The sequence below is a fragment of the Candida oxycetoniae genome (genome assembly GCF_023343755.2).
Source record: "Candida oxycetoniae strain CBS 10844 chromosome Unknown scaffold13, whole genome shotgun sequence".
NCBI lineage: Eukaryota > Fungi > Ascomycota > Pichiomycetes > Serinales > Debaryomycetaceae > Lodderomyces > Lodderomyces oxycetoniae.
In genome coordinates, this window is record NW_026055409.1 from 86,966 (window position 1) to 104,606 (window position 17,641).

Here is a 17,641-nt window from a genome sequence, read left to right on the forward strand (position 1 = left end):
GCTAGTCAGTGTTGTAATGAGCTACTGAGCGACACTAGCTCGCTTCGCTCGATAGTGTATCATCCCCCCGTGTGATCTCCCCCACGTGTGGACGGGTGGACGGGGAAAAGTCCGATGACTCCTTCGGTAGCGCCTCTTCTTCTTTCTTTCAAAAGAGTGAGCCTCATTATGTGCGGTCATTTATACGGTATATCATGTGCCTTACACGCGCCACACACGTGACTCGTAAAAATATTATTTTTTTATTTTTTATTTTTTTTTAATTATTTTTCCGTTTTCGGGTTTATTTACATTTTATCCGAATTGGGTTATTAAAAAAATGGAACCTAAAACATTGAATCTTGGAATAGAAGAAGCTATAGCGGGTAGACCAAGCCTTCAGGATCAGTGGGACAGAGTGCAAAGTGATTGTTTAGAGAGAGTGTTTGGTGTTTTTCCGTGTTTGTTTGGTTTTTTGCTTGTTTGTCTCCTGAAAAGTGGACTTTGTTTGCTTGATAACAGAAGCCAATACCGGGTTTTGGGTTCTTTGATTGGTATCAGATGAGCGTGTATAGGAGATACGCGTCTGGAGAACATGATAAGGAGTTTTTCCAACGAGATGAGCTAGGAGCTGAGCGGTTTGTAGGGATGGTAATCCCGCATCTCTCAGGTCAGTTTGATAAGAAGATAGATGCAACTACAAAACAAATACCTTTAGAACAATGGATGGATATTTTCCACCAGGCTGCGATATTTGTCGGGTACGATGATATATTGTTTGGTACTGTGATAACCATAGTCTATAAGAACCCACAAACAGAAAAGATATCTACTCAATGCATTACAAAGTATGGATTATCAACATATTTAGATATGAAACTAAATCCAAGTTCGAGATTCTGGCCCAGTTGTGAGAATTTGTTGGTCAAGTATCAAAAATCCTTAGTGAGAAGAGCTCTAGCAATACTGAATTTGAAAAATTGTAACAAATTGTTCAATTTCCATCAACAGATGGGCAAGTTGCCCATGTGGGATGAAACAAACGCGGGGAATTTGGCAAATAATATGAAATTGATTTGCAATCAAACACCAGAGACAATGGGGAGGAAACTACTAGATTTGGGATTGTTACAAGACCACTTTGTAAAATCCCTTGTTTTTGATGTGGTGTATAAAAATAATAGCAATAATAACAATAACAACACTGAATATGATGATGACAACAACCGATTGGTGTCTCTATTGGGTGAACAGCTAGACCAATTGTTTGATCCCTTGCTTGAATATTCCCCGGAGCTGGTGCAAACAATGTACAAACCTTCACCTTCAAAACTCCGGCAAGCTCCATCATTAGGGAATAGTCAAAAAATACGAGCCGTGGTTGACGAACTTGTTGCAGTTCAAACCAAATTTACCATAGAGTTGGCTGATTTGTTACAGAACCTTATAATCCCGATAAGAGTAAGTGTTTTGGATAAGAATACCACATCCACCAAAAACACTATAGGAATATCCAAGTTGAATCGAATATTTCCCCCGACAATTGATGAAATAACAAGAATCAATTGCATACTCAATGATGCATTACTAAAAGCTTATCAGATTAGCTATGTTGAGATCTTTATTGCAATCGGCACCATAGTGCCGTACTTTTACAAACCATTTATACGACATGAGGCAAACGTGAGGAAGTTTTACCCAACGCTAATGAAGTTTAGTCAAAATAATAAGAAGAGCATATTCGATAACCCTGTCATCAATAGTTCAGGCTATAGCGTACGGAAAATAGACTCAATTGTTACCGGCTCTTTACTTGAACTACCTAAATTGAAAATGATTTTGCATCGATTATATGAGCAAATACAAAGTGAAAGTATTAAAGCAAAGAACTTTGAAACTTTGATGGAGACGAATGAAGAGCTTTCTATTATTGAAAAACATTTCCATTCTGCAATGCAAGTATTTGAAGCGTTTGGTGAAACAACAAGTGATACGTTTAATGAGCAGGATTTGAAACAGAGATTTTTTACACCAACGGGGAAAGTTTTGACTGAACTAGCTACCCATTGGCCCGCAGAGTTGCAATATGGTTGGTTAACAAGAAAAGTTATTGGGATATTTGAATTGATTGATATAAAAGTAACCTCGCCTCGACAAAAGGAAATATTGATTGTGTTTTCCGACTGCTTGTTATTCCTCAAAGATACAGGGGGAAACAACAATCTGAAACAAAATGATGATGATGATGATGATGATGGAATACCCTTGTCCATTCCAGATGTGCTTATGCATTCGTTGATCAATGAAAAACCATTGCCTAACTTTGACTCCTTCCCGTCAATGGAAGTATCTTATTGGTGTAATATCGAAGACGTTATCGTATCAGCTTATTCCACATTAGACGCAAGTAACATTCAACGAGAATGCATTCGATTTCTAAATCATTCATCAGCTAAACTAGAGTCAAAAGATTTCACCAAGAACTATCAACTATATAACAATTCGCCTCATCAAATTATTGACTTGATCAACAGGGCAAAGATTTTGAAAAAGACAGCTTCTTTTCATTTATTCAAAGAAAACGATGAGGAAGTAAACATTTACTATACTGTTCATGACATTGAGTCACACAATGAAGAAACTTATCAATCTCCATTTGTTCTTTTTTTGAATATGGAAATTGATGATGTACCGCAATATTTCGAAACTCATCCAAATGTATACTTGTTACTTCAAATTGTATTTATTGATGACAGGGATACTTTACAGGTTACAGGTTACAATAAATGCGGTAAAGAACATATTAATGAACTAGTGCCTGCTTTGAGATTAACAGGTTATTTGAGAGCTCAAGTCGCCAGAACCTATCATCATATTTTCCAAACGTTTAACCAAATCACTGAATGCTTGATTAACTCGAATGAGATGGCTTTAAATTATATTGGAAACCAAGCTATAGCAGCTCCTATCAGAATAGAAGCTAAAAAAGCCAATACTCTGATAAATAAGAATGAAATACTTCTTTCATCATCATCATCATCATCACCACCATCACCACCACCACATGGTGACTTGCAAAAGACAAATAAACATGAATTGAAAGGGTACGATTTGAAAAGAAAAAAGTCATTGATCAACAAGTTGTTTAAGAAGAAACATGAACCACCAGCCCCGCCTCCTACTACCAAGAGCAAAGCCGATCAGAAAAACCTTCCAAATACGTTTATTCCAAGGGGTATGAAAACAGAATACAAAGGCGTGATAATGCCATTGCCAATATTGAAACAAAGAGCAGACTCGTCATCAAGCAGTGTGGTTGATTGCTCTCTTGAAACAACCAAAACCAAAACCAAAACCAATACCAAAACCAGTACAAATACAAATACAAACAGTCAAACTCATAAGCAATTACCTTTAATTGAAGTGCCGCCTAATCTTCAACTCCTCTATAGGAACGACTTGCTTCAGGATATGGCTTCTTTATCAACTGTCGATCCTACGCTTGGACCAGCATGCACAATAAAGAGAGTCTCGACATTTGATGATGTTGCCATAATTTTAAAACAAAGATCACAACTGTTTCAATTGTATTGTATAGATGAAGACATTAGTGATGAAGAGCCAAATTGGGAGTTGACCAATATAGAGAGCTCCATCTGTTTGAACAAAAAAGCTGGAAAATTCCCACAAGTATCAAGTCAGCAAGTCGATGATAAAGACGATGTTGTTGCTTATACTGCTAATATACCTTCCAAACTCCCGGTCAAACTCAATTTATCGTCTTTATCATCATCGTTATCATCATCTTCATCAACAAAGCGCTTATTTATCAGTAGAAGGAGTTTAGGAAAGCAAAGGAAATCACTGAATCAAACACTGATTTTCTCAACTGTTCCTACAACACCCATCACAACAAATACCTTCCCCATACCACTTCATAAAAGCACCGAAATTGCGTTTCTTAGATCTCCCATGACAGAAAAGCAAATATGGCCAAAACCACGTTTAGCTCGCGATATGTCGTTTGAATCATTGACTCCATCTCAATATGCTTCTGATTTGGGAAAGCTTATCGATTTGAAGTTTTCAGATAACAACACCAATGATGATGATGATGATGATGATGATGATGAGAGAATACTCACTCAAGAACTTTCACGATTGACACCATTAGGAGTGAACAAGAATAGTAGTATACTTACATTGACTAATGGAAGTAGTGAAAGTCACTCATTTTCTGATGCGGATGACATGTTTTATTCTCCAGAGGAACAGTTTGGTGGTGGTGGTGGTTGTAGTGACGATGCCACTTTATATGATGATGTGGTCAAGACAGGTGCCATTGATCAAGTCATGAGAGATGAATCAATTGCTCAATTATCACAGCTTTTAAACCAAACTGTTAATTTTGGCGAATTTCAAGTAGACACTTTTGCAAGCTAATAATGGACATTTCGTAGCAATTTATAGAATAAAAGAACACCTATACTATTTAGACCTATTGACTTAGGCCGTTGTTTTTCCTGATTTCAAGATCTTTGAAACTGTTTCGGCTATTGCGTCACCAACTTCCGTTGTAGTGCTTTCCCCCTTCAAATCGGCGGTTCTTATTCCCTTATCCAATACTTGTTTCACCGCTTCTTCCAATGCTTCTGCCTCCTTTACACAATCCAAACTTAATCTCAACATCATAGCCACGGATAAAATAGTAGCTATTGGGTTGACTTTGTTCTCAGGTAAGTCTGGGGCCGAGCCATGGCAAGGTTCATACAACCCAAATGCTTTATTTGTATCAGGTAAGGATGCTAAAGAAGCACTGGGCAATAAACCAAGAGACCCTGGAATAACACTAGCCTCATCAGAGATAATATCACCAAACATGTTTGATGTTATGATTATCCCATTTAGTTTGGTCGGGTTTTGGATAAGGATCATTGCTGCAGAGTCAATTAACTGGTGCTGATGAGTTAATTGTGGAAACTCATTACTAATTATTTCATCGACTGTTTTCCTCCAAAGACGAGATGAAGCAAGAACATTGGCCTTATCTAGGGACCATATAGGTAATGGAGGTGTATGCTGCATTGCCATAAAACAGGCCATACGTGTGATTCGGGCAACTTCATCAACAGTGTATTTCTCAGTATCCCATGCTGTTTTACCATCATGACTCTCATTTTGCTCTTGACGGTCTCCAAAATAGATCCCGCCTACGAGTTCACGTACAATGATCAAGTTTGTTCCGCGTACAATATCTGGACGCAATGGGGACAATTCCAAAAGCAGCTCGCTGGCGAAATTGCATGGTCTGATATTAGCATAAAGATTCAATTCTTTACGGATTTTGAGGAGACCTTGTTCAGGACGCACAGAGCCAGTACCCCATTTGGGGCCACCCACTGCACCCAAAAGTACAGCATCTGACGACTTGGCAGCAGCAAGTGAGTCATCAGGTAAGGGAACACCGGTAGCGTCAATTGCAGCTCCTCCAATCAAATGGTGTTTAAAGTCAAAGTTCAATTTTTGAAAAGGCGTCGAAGTTTCAATCGACTTGAGTACTTTTATTGCTTCTCTGCAGATCTCACTACCGACATGGTCTCCTGGAAGGACCGTGATTGTCTTGGTCTCTACTTTGGTCATTAGTCTCTTGAGTTAATTGTTAAAATATCAGCTTCTCACCAGGAGGTTATAAGGAAAAGCACGCTTGTCTCAACAGGGTTTGGTTCCTTCAATATTCATTGAAGAGGAAAGGGTGAAAAATTTCGTTGATGAAAAATTATCTCGCCGGTACCGGAGGCCGATAGAGGAGTAGACACGTGACACACCATCGAGCAGAGCGAGATGGTGGAGCAACACTCTCTAGCTTGTTATGACACTGTTGAGCAGAGCGAGATGGTGGAGCAGCACTTAGCATCTCGCTTCGCTAGATGAAGGGCCAGAGTGATCCATTAGTTTACTTATAGAGGGCCTTACTAAAAGTAAGTATATAAAGGTCAAGAGTGTCACTCTAACTAATAAATCACTCTGGCGGTAGCTACTGAGTACTGCTCCACCATCGAGCGAAGGGAGGTGATTAGTACTGCTCCACCCTCTCGCTCTTCTCGATGGTGTCACTCCAATTAATAGATTACTCTGACAGTATCTACTAAGTGCTGCTCCACTGTCTCTCTCTGCACACTGGTGCTTTCTACTCTACAACACTATCTCCCATTGCTCAAAAAAAAAAAGATGTACATTAAAACTTTGAAACAAGAAAACAATACCCTCACCCTCACCCTCGCCCTCACCCTCACCCTCGCCCTCACCCTCACTCTTCTTTCTCTTCTTTACATTACAAAGTATAGTGTCGGTGGCAGCTAGCAGAGGAGAAGATTGACACTATCTCGCTCTGCTCGCTAGTGTATTTAATGACCACTCCATTCAATTGAATCCAAATCTATACCCTCTTGAACCATTTCCCATAATGGTGACATCTTTCTCAAAAACTCAACTCTCTCGTTAATAGCTTTAATAACATAATCAACTTCTGCCTCGGTAGTGAATCGTCCAATACCAAATCTAATTGATGAATGAGCTAAAGCATCGTCTGCTCCCAAGGCATGCAAAACATAGGAAGGCTCTAAGCTTGCTGAAGTACATGCCGATCCTGAACTCAATGCAATATCCTTAAGAGCCATTAGCAAAGATTCTCCTTCAATATATGCAAATGAGACATTGACACAACCGGCATATTGGTATTTGCGATTGCGCGAACCATTGAGTATAGTAGATGGAATCGACAATAATCCATCTTTCAACTTAGACGATAATCTTTCAATATGCTTTTGGTCGTAACTATATTCCTGTTTCATTAATCTTGCAGCTTCTCCAAATCCGGCAACCAATGGCGGTGCTAGTGTGCCTGACCTCAAACCTCTTTCCTGTCCACCACCAGTAATTATTGGATCTAGTCTCACTCTTGGTCTTCTACGAACATAACATGCCCCTATACCCATTGGACCATATATCTTATGTGACGAGATGGATAACAAGTCAATCTTCATTTCATTTACATCAATGGGGATTTTTCCATAAGCCTGTGCTGCGTCAGTATGGAAAAAGATTTTGTTGGCACGACAGATTTCTCCAATCTCCTTGAGAGGCTGTATGACACCGATTTCATTGTTGACTGCCATCACCGAGACTAATATAGTATCTTTCCGAATGGCTTTTTTCAAATCTTCTATATCGATTAATCCTTCTTTATTTACAGGCAAATATGTAACGTCAAACCCTTCGTCTTGCATGTGTCTAGCAGAATCCAATACACACTTGTGTTCAGTTTGTGTAGTGATTATATGTTTTTTTGTGTTTTTGTAAAAACGAGGCACACCCTTGATCGCCATGTTGTTGGTCTCTGTAGCACCACTTGTGAGTATGATTTCCTTTGGATCGGCATTAATAACACTGGCTATATGTTCTCTTGCCCTTTCAACTTCTTTTTCAGTTTCCCACCCATATGCATGAGTTGAAGAATGGGGGTTCCCGTAAAGACCTGTATAAAATTCCATCATTTTATCCAAGACTCTAGGGTCTACTGGAGTTGTGGCTTGGACATCAAGATATATGGGACGAGTACCAAACTTAGAAGCGTCCCTAGTAGCTGATCTCAAGGATAATGGCGACCCTTCTGGTGGTTTAGTTGGGGAATCTAGTGGAGTAGAAACATGTATATTACCAGTACAAGTGTTCACCTTGGTTGTTGGAGACACTGTTATAATGGTTTGTTGCCCTTGTTGTTCTGAATCTTCGCCTCCTGATCTTGAAGTTGGCGTCGTTGTTGAAGTGGCCAAAGACTTTATACCCAAAGTTGTGACATAACGATAACAATAGAGATGCAGCTTATACTGAACAAATTCTGCCACTGTTTTCCTAAACATCTCTAAAAGACCTCTCAAGCCAGATTTTTTTTTTTGCAAAGTGAATATTTATGTCTCAATGACGAAATAGCTTTGTATAACCAGCAACAGCAACCCCCGTGTTGTACCAAAGGAGAAGTTCTTGTTTCAAGTTAACCTTTCCTTGATGATCTTCCTTTTCCGATTCAAGCAAAAAATTTATTTCGATAACCGCCACCTATTATATGCAGGTTTTGTAGTACCAACTAGGCCGAGCTAGACGGAGAAGCGCCCCGCCGTCGACCCTATCGAGCGGAGCGACCCTATTGAGCGACACTATCGAGCGAAGCGAGATAGTGGAGCAGTGACTACACCGACATTATTGACACCATTTTCTTTAGAATGTGTTAAATAACCAAGTAACACTTTAAAACTCATTTACTCTAGAGCCAAGGTCACTATCGACACTATCGAGCGAAGCGAGATAGTGGAGCAATACTTACTAGTGATACTATCGACACTATCTCTTCGCTCGATAGTGGAGCAATGCTTACTACACCGACACTATCTCTTTGCTCGATAGTGGAGCAATACTGACTATATGAACGAAATAGATTTCACAGTTTTTATCGGTCTTATGACTTGTATGAGATTTGTAATATAACTAGCTACAAAGCGTTGCTCCATTATCTTGCTCTACTTGATAGTGTCAGTGGCCGCTAGTCAGTTACCGCTAGTCGGTGTTGCTCGATAGTGCCGGCGGCCGCTAGTCAGTGACCACTAGTCAGTGTTGCTCGATAATGTCATAGCCGCTAGTCAGTGTTGCTCGATAGTGCCGATAGTGATGATTAGTTCCGAAAAGAGAAGTTTTTCGCGTGCATTCGGTATCGAAAAACGGGTATTTTTTCTTTTGTTTTTACCACTTTTTTAAAATTGACCGTTGTAAATGTTTTTTTTAGTGAAAAGTTCCCAAAACAGTAATGGTGCCAATTTGGGAACAAATTTCTGAAAATTTTAAATTGTTTATCATTGAAATATCAGTTTTTTACTCCTATTTGGTATTCTTTTTCCCGACACTATCGACACTATCGACACTATTGAGCGAAGCGAGATAGTGGAGCACACTGACTACTCTCAAACCTCGACACTATCGAGCAGAGCGAGATGGCAGCACTGTTAAGCAACACTATCGACACTATCTCGATTCGCTCGATTGTGGAGCACACTAGCTGTCACCGACACTATCGAGCAACACTTTGTAGCGATACTAGTAATGACACTATCGAGCAGAGCAAACAGAGCGAGATAGTGTTGTAACAAGCTACTAAGCTACAAAGTGTTGCTCCACTATCTCGCTCTGCTCGATAGTGTCGACCTATCTCGCTCTACTCGATAGTGGATGTCTCTATTTAAAAATAACATTGTACTTTAAACGTCGGTGGCAGCTAGTGCTGATCCACTATCTCGCTTCGCTCGATAGTGTCGATAGTGTCGATAGTGGCTAATAAAGAGATGTCACTAATGTACAATACTGTTTATCCACTCTGACTATTCACTGCTAGTTCCATGATTAACCTCGTAGCCAAATGTAAAAACGGGTACGCAGAAAAACTCCCGTCGTCCAGGGACATACTGCTATTACTTTTACTAGCAGCAGCAGTAGTAGCAGCAGCAGCGGCAGCAGCTCCTGTAGCAGCAGCAGCGGCAGCAGCTCCTGTAGCAGCTTCTTTGACATCACTACTTCCATCACCACCACCAGCTGTCGCTGCTGCCGGTGGCGATGCTGGTTGTGGTTGCTCCCACCCGTCAAACTTAAAATCCACTAGATAATTATTAGGCTCTAGTTGAAACAACTGGATCTGCATCTTCATCATATTAGGTTCTCTAATCACTTCATACTTCCATCTCACTTTGATAGTCCACAACTCTTCTTCTGCAGGTTTGGCCCATTCTGCGCCTAAATTATAAAGTGCTCGATAGATCTCGCCCATAACATCCAAGGGATAAGATCTTGATCTTATCCCGAAATGCCATCTCGTTTTAGATTTCTTGGTGGTGGGCGGGTGCATGGTGGAGACAAGTTGTGGCTGGTGCTCGCTCATGTATGCTCTGTGAATAGAAGGCAAGCTTGAGGGGAGGATGGCGATGGTTGAGCTGGGTAAGGTGGAGAGGTCTGGAACAGTGGCTAGGGTCTGATAGGTGACTGATTGCTGGACCCCGGGGGCAGAACTGGTGGAGGTGTACTTAGGAACAGAAGCAGCGGCAGGAGCTGCTGGAGCAGGAGCTGTTGACAACACACTGAAGCCGGCACCACCAGCACCACCTTTGTTTTTATTTAAATCCCTTACTAGAGCCTTATTTTCCTTCATTAGTAAATAAGCATCTAAGATCTCACTACTCTGCTCCTTTGGAGCACTGTACTGATTACTCTTTTGTATGACATTTACTATTTCATCTCGGTCATAGCCCATGGTCATGGTCAATGCTCGTATAGCCTCTTCATCTATATCGATTTTATGGTGTCTACTTTTTGACAAGTCAGGGGGTAACAAGTACTCAGGCATATCTTTCTTAAACCAAGGATCCTCCATAATTTCATGGATGGTGATCCGGTTTAGTGGATTCACAACTAACATCCTAGTTAATAAATGCTTTGCCCCAGCACTTAGGTGCTGCGGTAAAGTGTAGACACCATTGCTTATCTTTTTAAAAAGTGCGGGTATAAATTCATCGTCAAAGGGTAATCGGCCACAGAGCATCACATAGAGAATGACTCCTGCTGACCATACATCGACTTCTGGCCCCGCATAGAGTTTCCCTGAAATCACTTCTGGCGCTGCATAATTGGGAGACCCGCAACTAGTCTTGAGGAAATTCCCATCTGTCATGATATTACTTAACCCGAAATCAGCAATCTTTACATTTAGTTGGTCATCAAGGAGCAAGTTTTCCGGTTTCAAGTCTCGATGAACTATTTTATGCCTATGACAGTACTCCACCGCAGCAATGATCTGCTGGAAGAACCTTCTCGCCTCGTCTTCTTGCATCTTGCCCCTTTGCACTATATAGTCAAAGAGTTCTTTCCCTGCATACTCAATCACCATAATAATCTCATCTTTCGACTTGATCACATCGTAGAGCTTGATTATGTGCGGGTGTCTCAATAAACGAAGGTAGGAAATCTCTCGTTCAACACGGCCCTGCATATCTGATTTCGCCAATGTTTTCCTATTGATTATTTTAAGCGCTACTTTTTGTCCAGTGGTGGAGTGTTGTGCTAGTTTGACCTTGCCGAAGGACCCTTCGCCAAGGGTCTTGATCACTTGGTACTTCCCTATAGAGGAGGTGGACATGATGGAAAGGGAATGAAGAGAGATAAAGAAGGAAAAGAAGAGAATTGTGAAATGATGAGAAATGAAATAAAGCTATTGATTGTGCTTGCACGACACTATCGACCGACACTATCCTGCCCGCTATCGAGCTACACTATCGAGCTACACTATCGAGCTACACTTGATAGCAGCACTTGCTACCGACACTCAACTTTACTCAATACTAATACACCAATACCTTACTACCTAATACTAATACATCTCGCCGCCTAATACACCTCTACTCAAGTACACCGATAGACTGATACATCTAATAGTAATATAGTAATGCTAATACACCTCACTACTTAATTCCTAATACTAATACACTCTCTACACCTCCCCTCTACACCTCCCCTCTACATCTTTCCTCTACACCTCCCCTCTATACCTCCCCTCTATACCTCCCCTCTATACCTCCCCTCTACATCTTTCCTCTACCTCTTCCCTCCCCTCCTACTGTAGATTCCTTCTCGATACTCTACATGAGCCTCATTTTTCCTACAAGTTGTTTTGATCATAGCTTGTTGCAAGAAACTGGTTATTGTCTTGGTCACTGCTCTTCACTGCTCTTCACTTACTTCTCTTCCCCACAAAATGTTGCAATACATACAAATATAAATATGAGACTATCTCGCTTTGACCGATAGTCGAGAGGAAGAAGAGAGAAGATACTAGTCTAGTATCTTTATCTAGTGTCTTCTCCTTTTCATTTATGTTATTAAATGCACCAATACGACTACTGCACGCCTTGGGCTCTACATGCTATCCAAGTAAAATCGACCATTTCCCGCTCAGTTTGAAACCCAATATCTGGTCTCAGAAACAAAGACCACAGGGACCGCTGCAACTACAACCACATCAAGCTGTCTCTACTCATCAAGCTGTCTCTGCTCATCAAGCTGTCTCTACTCATCAAGCTGTCTCTACCCTTCTAGCTGTCTCTGCTAATCAAGCTGTCTCTACTCTTCTAGCTGTCTCTGCTGATCAAGCTGTCTCTACCCTTCTAGCTGTCTCTACCCTTCTTGCTGTCTCTACCCTTCTAGTTGTCTCTACCCTTCTTGCTGTCTCTACCCTTCTAGTTGTCTCTACCCTTCTTGCTGTCTCTACCCTTCTAGTTGTCTCTACCCTTCTTGCTGTCTCCACCGCTGTCTCATTCATACCACCATCTCTATACTTACCTACAGGCAACTCATTTATTTCACAACCGAGTGCCTAACAATACACAACTCAAGTCTATCAACTACAATTCTATAACCTTTTGTCTATACTTTATTAATTCATTATGTACCAACTCATAACAACCCAAGAATATCGCACCACCACAACTAATCCAACAAGTCCTAGGAACTATTCCTTTCCACAAACTCAACCACCCTTCATGCTTCACCAACCCAGTAACAATCTTCCAACTACCTACTTTATTCTTATCTGGACTCAACATGATTCTAGTCTTTATTACGTCTAATGGAGTAGTCAATGCCGCGGCAACCCCGCCTGCAATCATCCCACAGATAGCACCCTTAAGCCCCATTGGTACCCAAGTTCTTTCTCCACTTCTGGTCTTGAGCCATTCATATAATGGGAACTGTATCACTGTAAATGGTATCTCTCTCATTATGGTGCTATTCCAACCTCGATATAACCCTCGTAAACCACCACCACCATTGCCAATTATTATATGTTTGAAGTTCAGCCAGCTAGAACTGAGACCCATATGTGATGCTTGGGTACGTTGTTTTATCACTTCTGCAGGGACTCGCACTATACATGCCATTATCTCCCCCAATGATGCTGCTATCATATGTCTATATGCCAAAGATGAAACGTGAGTAGTTATGAAATAATTTGACTTTATGGAATCATAAGTGATAAAGAATAATGATGCCAGTGGAGCCAGGGCAATTAGACAAGAGCCTAAACCTCGATATATTCCTTTATAGCCTCCGTTCTGAAATATTCCACCATGAGCTTGGATACGTGTTTTGATTGTGTCAATGGGGAAGAAAGCCAAGTCAGTTGCTATACCTGCACAACCACCGCTCTAAAATGTGGGGGTGTGTATGTTAGTAAGAGGTAAAAGGTGGGCCGTGGTGGGTCAATAATAAATGCAAAATTGAACACATACTATTAGTGATATAAGAAATGTTGAATCCGGAATAGAGCCCATTTCTCTTGAGGACACAACAGGTGAGCAATGAAAGGGCGTTGGGCGGGATAAGTTGAATGTAATGTGTATGTATCAAAGAACTCGTCGAGCTGTGATGAGCTGAAAAGACTTTCCATTTTTCACATCACGTGACTTTACCAAAGATCTAGAAAATGGCTGCGAAAGGAAAGGATCTTACTGTAATCTACATCATGTATCTTTGTAATGTATTTTGCTTTACCAGTCTACTCATTCTATCTGCTTTACCTTATTTACTTTACCTTACCTATCTACTTGATGATATAACAAAATGCGTTTTTCCTGGCTCACCTATTACAAACTATAAACTTATTCTTGCCTACCCTTTTCTTTTTTGCATACTTGATAATCATCGAGTCCACTTTCTTTCCTGGTGTGACCAATGGTTCAATGAACGCTACAAATTCCTCGTATAACCAACTACGCGATAATTGCAACAATTCCTTGAATCTCGTGCTGATATCCTTGCTTAGATCGTCTTGATTTATATAGATTATTCTCTCGTTACCAACACCAGCAATGGTGTCGAGGGAGCAATAGTGGCCACGCAATGCGGTTATATCTAGAGGTACGTCATAAAATAATGGAAGTGACGTTTTCCAATTCAAAAGAAAGTCTTGACTGGTAGTGGATGATGATTCGAGGGTTGATAATTGATGAATACCAAAGAATTGCGATATTTGGGAATCATTCAATTTGAATCTGTTGTCTTTTGATTTATGGGTGAATTTGTATAGTATTGAAAGAAACATCGATTCGTTCCATGAGGCATTACTGATAATATTTGCACCTAGTTGATCTAATGTAAACTCATCGAGTTGTTGTTGTTGTTGTTGTTGTTGTTGTTGTTGTTGTTGTTGTTGTTGTTGTTGTTGTTGTTGTTGCGCTGTGCTCTTATGTTCTGTACTTATTAGGTATGTTATTAGTGTGTACAAAATGTCTATAGCCAAGTCCTGTGACATTCGAAATACTCGGTCATTGACTTCACATAGTTGGAGGTGAACCCATTGTTGATCAAATTCTACAGAAGAACAACAACTCGACCTCATCAACTCAACCTTACTTGTATTACTAATCTTTTTCTCATTTTCCCCTATATCAGTAGTTTTATTGATTATAGGGATATAAGCAGTGTTTATCCTCCCATCTGTTTCATTCAATTGGTATTCGTATGAACATTTTGCAAAGCCAACTAGACCTCTATCCGGATCCAGTTTCATCAAAAGGACAGTATTTGAATGATTATTTTGTCGCAATTTGTACGTATGTGTTGAGGTGCATAGCACCACATCACCATTTTCGTAATTTGATTTTAGTTCAAGCGATTCAGCCGTGGTGGTAGAGTCCAGTTCAAGTTGGGACAAAATGGACGGGGGAAGCTGGATTAGTTTATAATGGTAATTTGGATCCGGTTTTAGGATTTGATATAGGTTTATTTCTGTCATTTGATGGAGCAAAAGGGTGAGGTACCAGCGATGATGGATGGTGTATAACAAGGGTTTCAAAGAAAACGCGTCTTGAAGTAGAGATTTTTCTGGTAGCGTTTTACTTTCCGACACGGTATTCCTAAATTGGTAAACTTTTTTGAAAAAGCACCGTTTTTAGGGAGCTTTTAAATTGAGCCCCCTAACTTCTAAGTCATATGGATCCATATGTCTACTACAGATAAGTGTCCAGAGAAATTGGAAATATCGTGCTGCTTGCGTTTCGTACTAGTAGTACGTTGTAAGAAACTCACATCACATGCTGGTATCAACTCAAGAGGTAATTGTTCTACATTACAGGGCAAATGAACCAAATTGTTTTGTCTTTTTGGAGACTTGCTTGATAGAGTATTGAAAATCTCAAAGTGCAAAAAGGTTCAAGCCAATATTGATTATGATCAACAGTCACAGTTTTTACTAAGAAATAAAGAAACTCTCTTGCATTAAAATCAAACACTTACATATACGTACTTATATCGAGATCAATAATTTAACGTGTTCATACTCTTCTAGAATATTTAAATCATCATAAGCCTATTATCTTTTTGTTGTTGTTGTTGTTGTTGTTGGTCGTCCCCCCTAGTTGTCTTCTAGAGTACTTCTCTTTTGTTAAAAGTTAGAGCCCTGATTAATGTTTCTATCTCTAACACCCAATTCACCATTGAAAAACTCATCGCTTCCCAATTTTTCATTCTTTCTCCAGAAGGTCCAGCCATTTTCGTGATCCCTATTATTTCTTCTCTTCAAATAAAACAACACTGAAATCAACCCAATTAAAATAGATCCTCCTACACCAACGACTACACCAACCACTATTTTATTTGTTTGTGATAATCCGCCTGAATTTGAATCTCGATTTGTTGCATCGGAAGTAGATGTTGGAGCCAGGGATATAAGGGAAGTTAGCGTTACCACAATGGTGCTTCCTCCTTGTATTGAGCTTAATGTTGTGACTCTTTGTGATGCGCTAGTTGTTATAGACGAGGAAGTAGATGATGAAGTTGTTGTTTCTGACGTTTCTGTTTCTCCATTTTCAGTTGACGAGGAAGAGGAAGATGACGAGCTTGAAGTTGTTGTGGTAGTTTCCCCCGTTTCTTCAGCAATAGTCGAAGATGACGATGATGTGGAAGAAGTGGCGGAATCACTGTTTTCTGTGGATGACTCCTGAGTTGACTCTGGTACATATGTCGATGTTGAGGAAGATGATGATCTCGAACTTGACAGCAGTGATTGCGATGGAAAAGTGCTAGCATTATCTTGCAGATTTGTTGAAGTGGTGGCTATTGACGTGGAGCCTGTATTTGGAAATATGTTACCGGTGTTTCCCAGACCAGAAAAAAGCAGAGAAATCCCAGAGTCTCCAGTAGAGCCTCCTCCTATTATATCGGTAAAAGAAGCAGTATCGTTATCGGCTCTTTTGCTCATCATCATCAGAAAGAGCGCCGTATTTACCTTTTCTTGATGGTTAAGCTGTAACGATAATGCGTCATTTTCATCCATAATTTGAAACGGAGTCACCTGTCTTTTTGGCAAAACGGTATTCACCATATCATGCTGGTTTAATAGCGACTGTTGATGTATCTCTGTCTTTTCTTTATCGACAGTTGTTGTATGTTTTTTTGCACTCTTCTTCTTGCTCAGCAACCTTTTCGTCTTTCTCGACATTATTACTCAAACACCTTCAAAATATGACCGTCTACAATACAAGTGAAACCCGTGTGTAAAAAATTTTTTGCTTCTTGCCTCTTCTATGGTTAAAAAAAAAAAACAAAAAAGAAAATTTGATAGGTTGAGATCTCAAGATCTCGAGGCTGTGTTTCTCTAAAGATTGGTGGCTCTATGCGGCTGTGAAACAGCTGTTGAATAAAGTGATAAACTGGGAAAACTTAAACGAACGAAAAATATCTAGTCTAATGCTGTAGATAATAGCTAATAACAAAGTGAAGAGGGGCCCTCTCTTCTTGGGTCTATTGTTGGATTCAACTTTTTTTGGTCAGGTTGTTAACTCAGTTGAAAATTTGTCGCAGTTTTTGTTATTGTTTTGTGTCTGTCTGTCTAAATAAAAAAAATTTTCATTCCAAGACGATAACAAGGACAAACGACAAACGACAAACGACAACAGACAACAGACAACAGACAAAACAAAAAGAAAGAAACGACATTAGACAAAAAGCTATAAAGTTTAAATTTGTCTTTTTAGTGGAGTAATCACGTGTTATCTTACTAAAGGCTCTTTGATTCATTATATTACATTGTGCCTTAAAATTTTCTAGGCTCAATTTGTACCTAACAATACATTCGGTATTAATGCATCTGTATACATTAATCGTTAATTCCCCCTTTCACCCCTTTCACACGTCGGCCTACCAGTACCCTACAGTAGAGATGTTTTCTTTTTTTTTTCTTCTTTAATACACCGACATTTTTAGATATTTTCTCTATAAATGGAAACAGACTTTTTTAAATGACTCTGTTTTTCGATGGCTGGATCTCTCAAACCTAAACTATCCATGTCTATCCATGTCATCTCTTTTTGAACAAAGAAAAACTTTATTTGAGTAGAAACTGAGATAAAGGTGTGAGATAAAGGTGTAAGATAAAAGGTGTGAGATGGTAGATTGTAGATTGCTTAGTTGCCTACGTTCATCTATGTTACAGTTTCAGAGTCGTTTCATTTTCATTAAAAATATTGCATTTCATAATTATCTTTGTCTCATTCCTATTAAAGAAATTCGCGAAACA

At 39.8% G+C, this 17,641-nt stretch overlaps 6 protein-coding genes across 6 annotated transcripts; 1 reads left to right on the forward strand and 5 right to left on the reverse strand. All coding sequences in view use genetic code 12, as the record gives it.

The window, feature by feature from the left end:
• Positions 1–540: 540 nt before the first annotated feature.
• On the forward strand, positions 541–4,422 carry KGF56_002055 (uncharacterized protein; the record flags this gene model as incomplete). Its single annotated transcript, XM_049323243.1, has 1 exon — positions 541–4,422. One exon carries the CDS (start codon positions 541–543, stop codon positions 4,420–4,422), a length of 3,882 nt encoding a protein of 1,293 aa, XP_049180844.1.
• Positions 4,423–4,485: 63 nt separating this feature from the next.
• Positions 4,486–5,619, reverse strand: LEU2 (3-isopropylmalate dehydrogenase; the record flags this gene model as incomplete). Its single annotated transcript, XM_049323244.1, has 1 exon — positions 4,486–5,619. One exon carries the CDS (start codon positions 5,617–5,619, stop codon positions 4,486–4,488), a length of 1,134 nt encoding a protein of 377 aa, XP_049180845.1.
• A 764-nt stretch (positions 5,620–6,383) lies between these two features.
• On the reverse strand, positions 6,384–7,898 carry SPL1 (Spl1p; the record flags this gene model as incomplete). The annotated part of the gene is made up of 1 exon (XM_049323245.1): positions 6,384–7,898. The coding sequence occupies one exon, from the start codon at positions 7,896–7,898 to the stop codon at positions 6,384–6,386; it is 1,515 nt and encodes a 504-aa protein (XP_049180846.1).
• A 1,493-nt stretch (positions 7,899–9,391) lies between these two features.
• On the reverse strand, positions 9,392–11,209 carry SNF1 (AMP-activated serine/threonine-protein kinase catalytic subunit; the record flags this gene model as incomplete). Its single annotated transcript, XM_049323246.1, has 1 exon — positions 9,392–11,209. One exon carries the CDS (start codon positions 11,207–11,209, stop codon positions 9,392–9,394), a length of 1,818 nt encoding a protein of 605 aa, XP_049180847.1.
• A 1,261-nt stretch (positions 11,210–12,470) lies between these two features.
• On the reverse strand, positions 12,471–14,860 carry KGF56_002059 (PET8; the record flags this gene model as incomplete). Its single annotated transcript, XM_049323247.1, has 2 exons — positions 12,471–13,269; positions 13,758–14,860. 2 exons carry the CDS (start codon positions 14,858–14,860, stop codon positions 12,471–12,473), a joined length of 1,902 nt encoding a protein of 633 aa, XP_049180848.1.
• A 648-nt stretch (positions 14,861–15,508) lies between these two features.
• DFI1 (Dfi1p) lies at positions 15,509–16,564 on the reverse strand (the record flags this gene model as incomplete). The annotated part of the gene is made up of 1 exon (XM_049323248.1): positions 15,509–16,564. The coding sequence occupies one exon, from the start codon at positions 16,562–16,564 to the stop codon at positions 15,509–15,511; it is 1,056 nt and encodes a 351-aa protein (XP_049180849.1).
• Between the last annotated feature and the right edge of the window lie 1,077 nt (positions 16,565–17,641).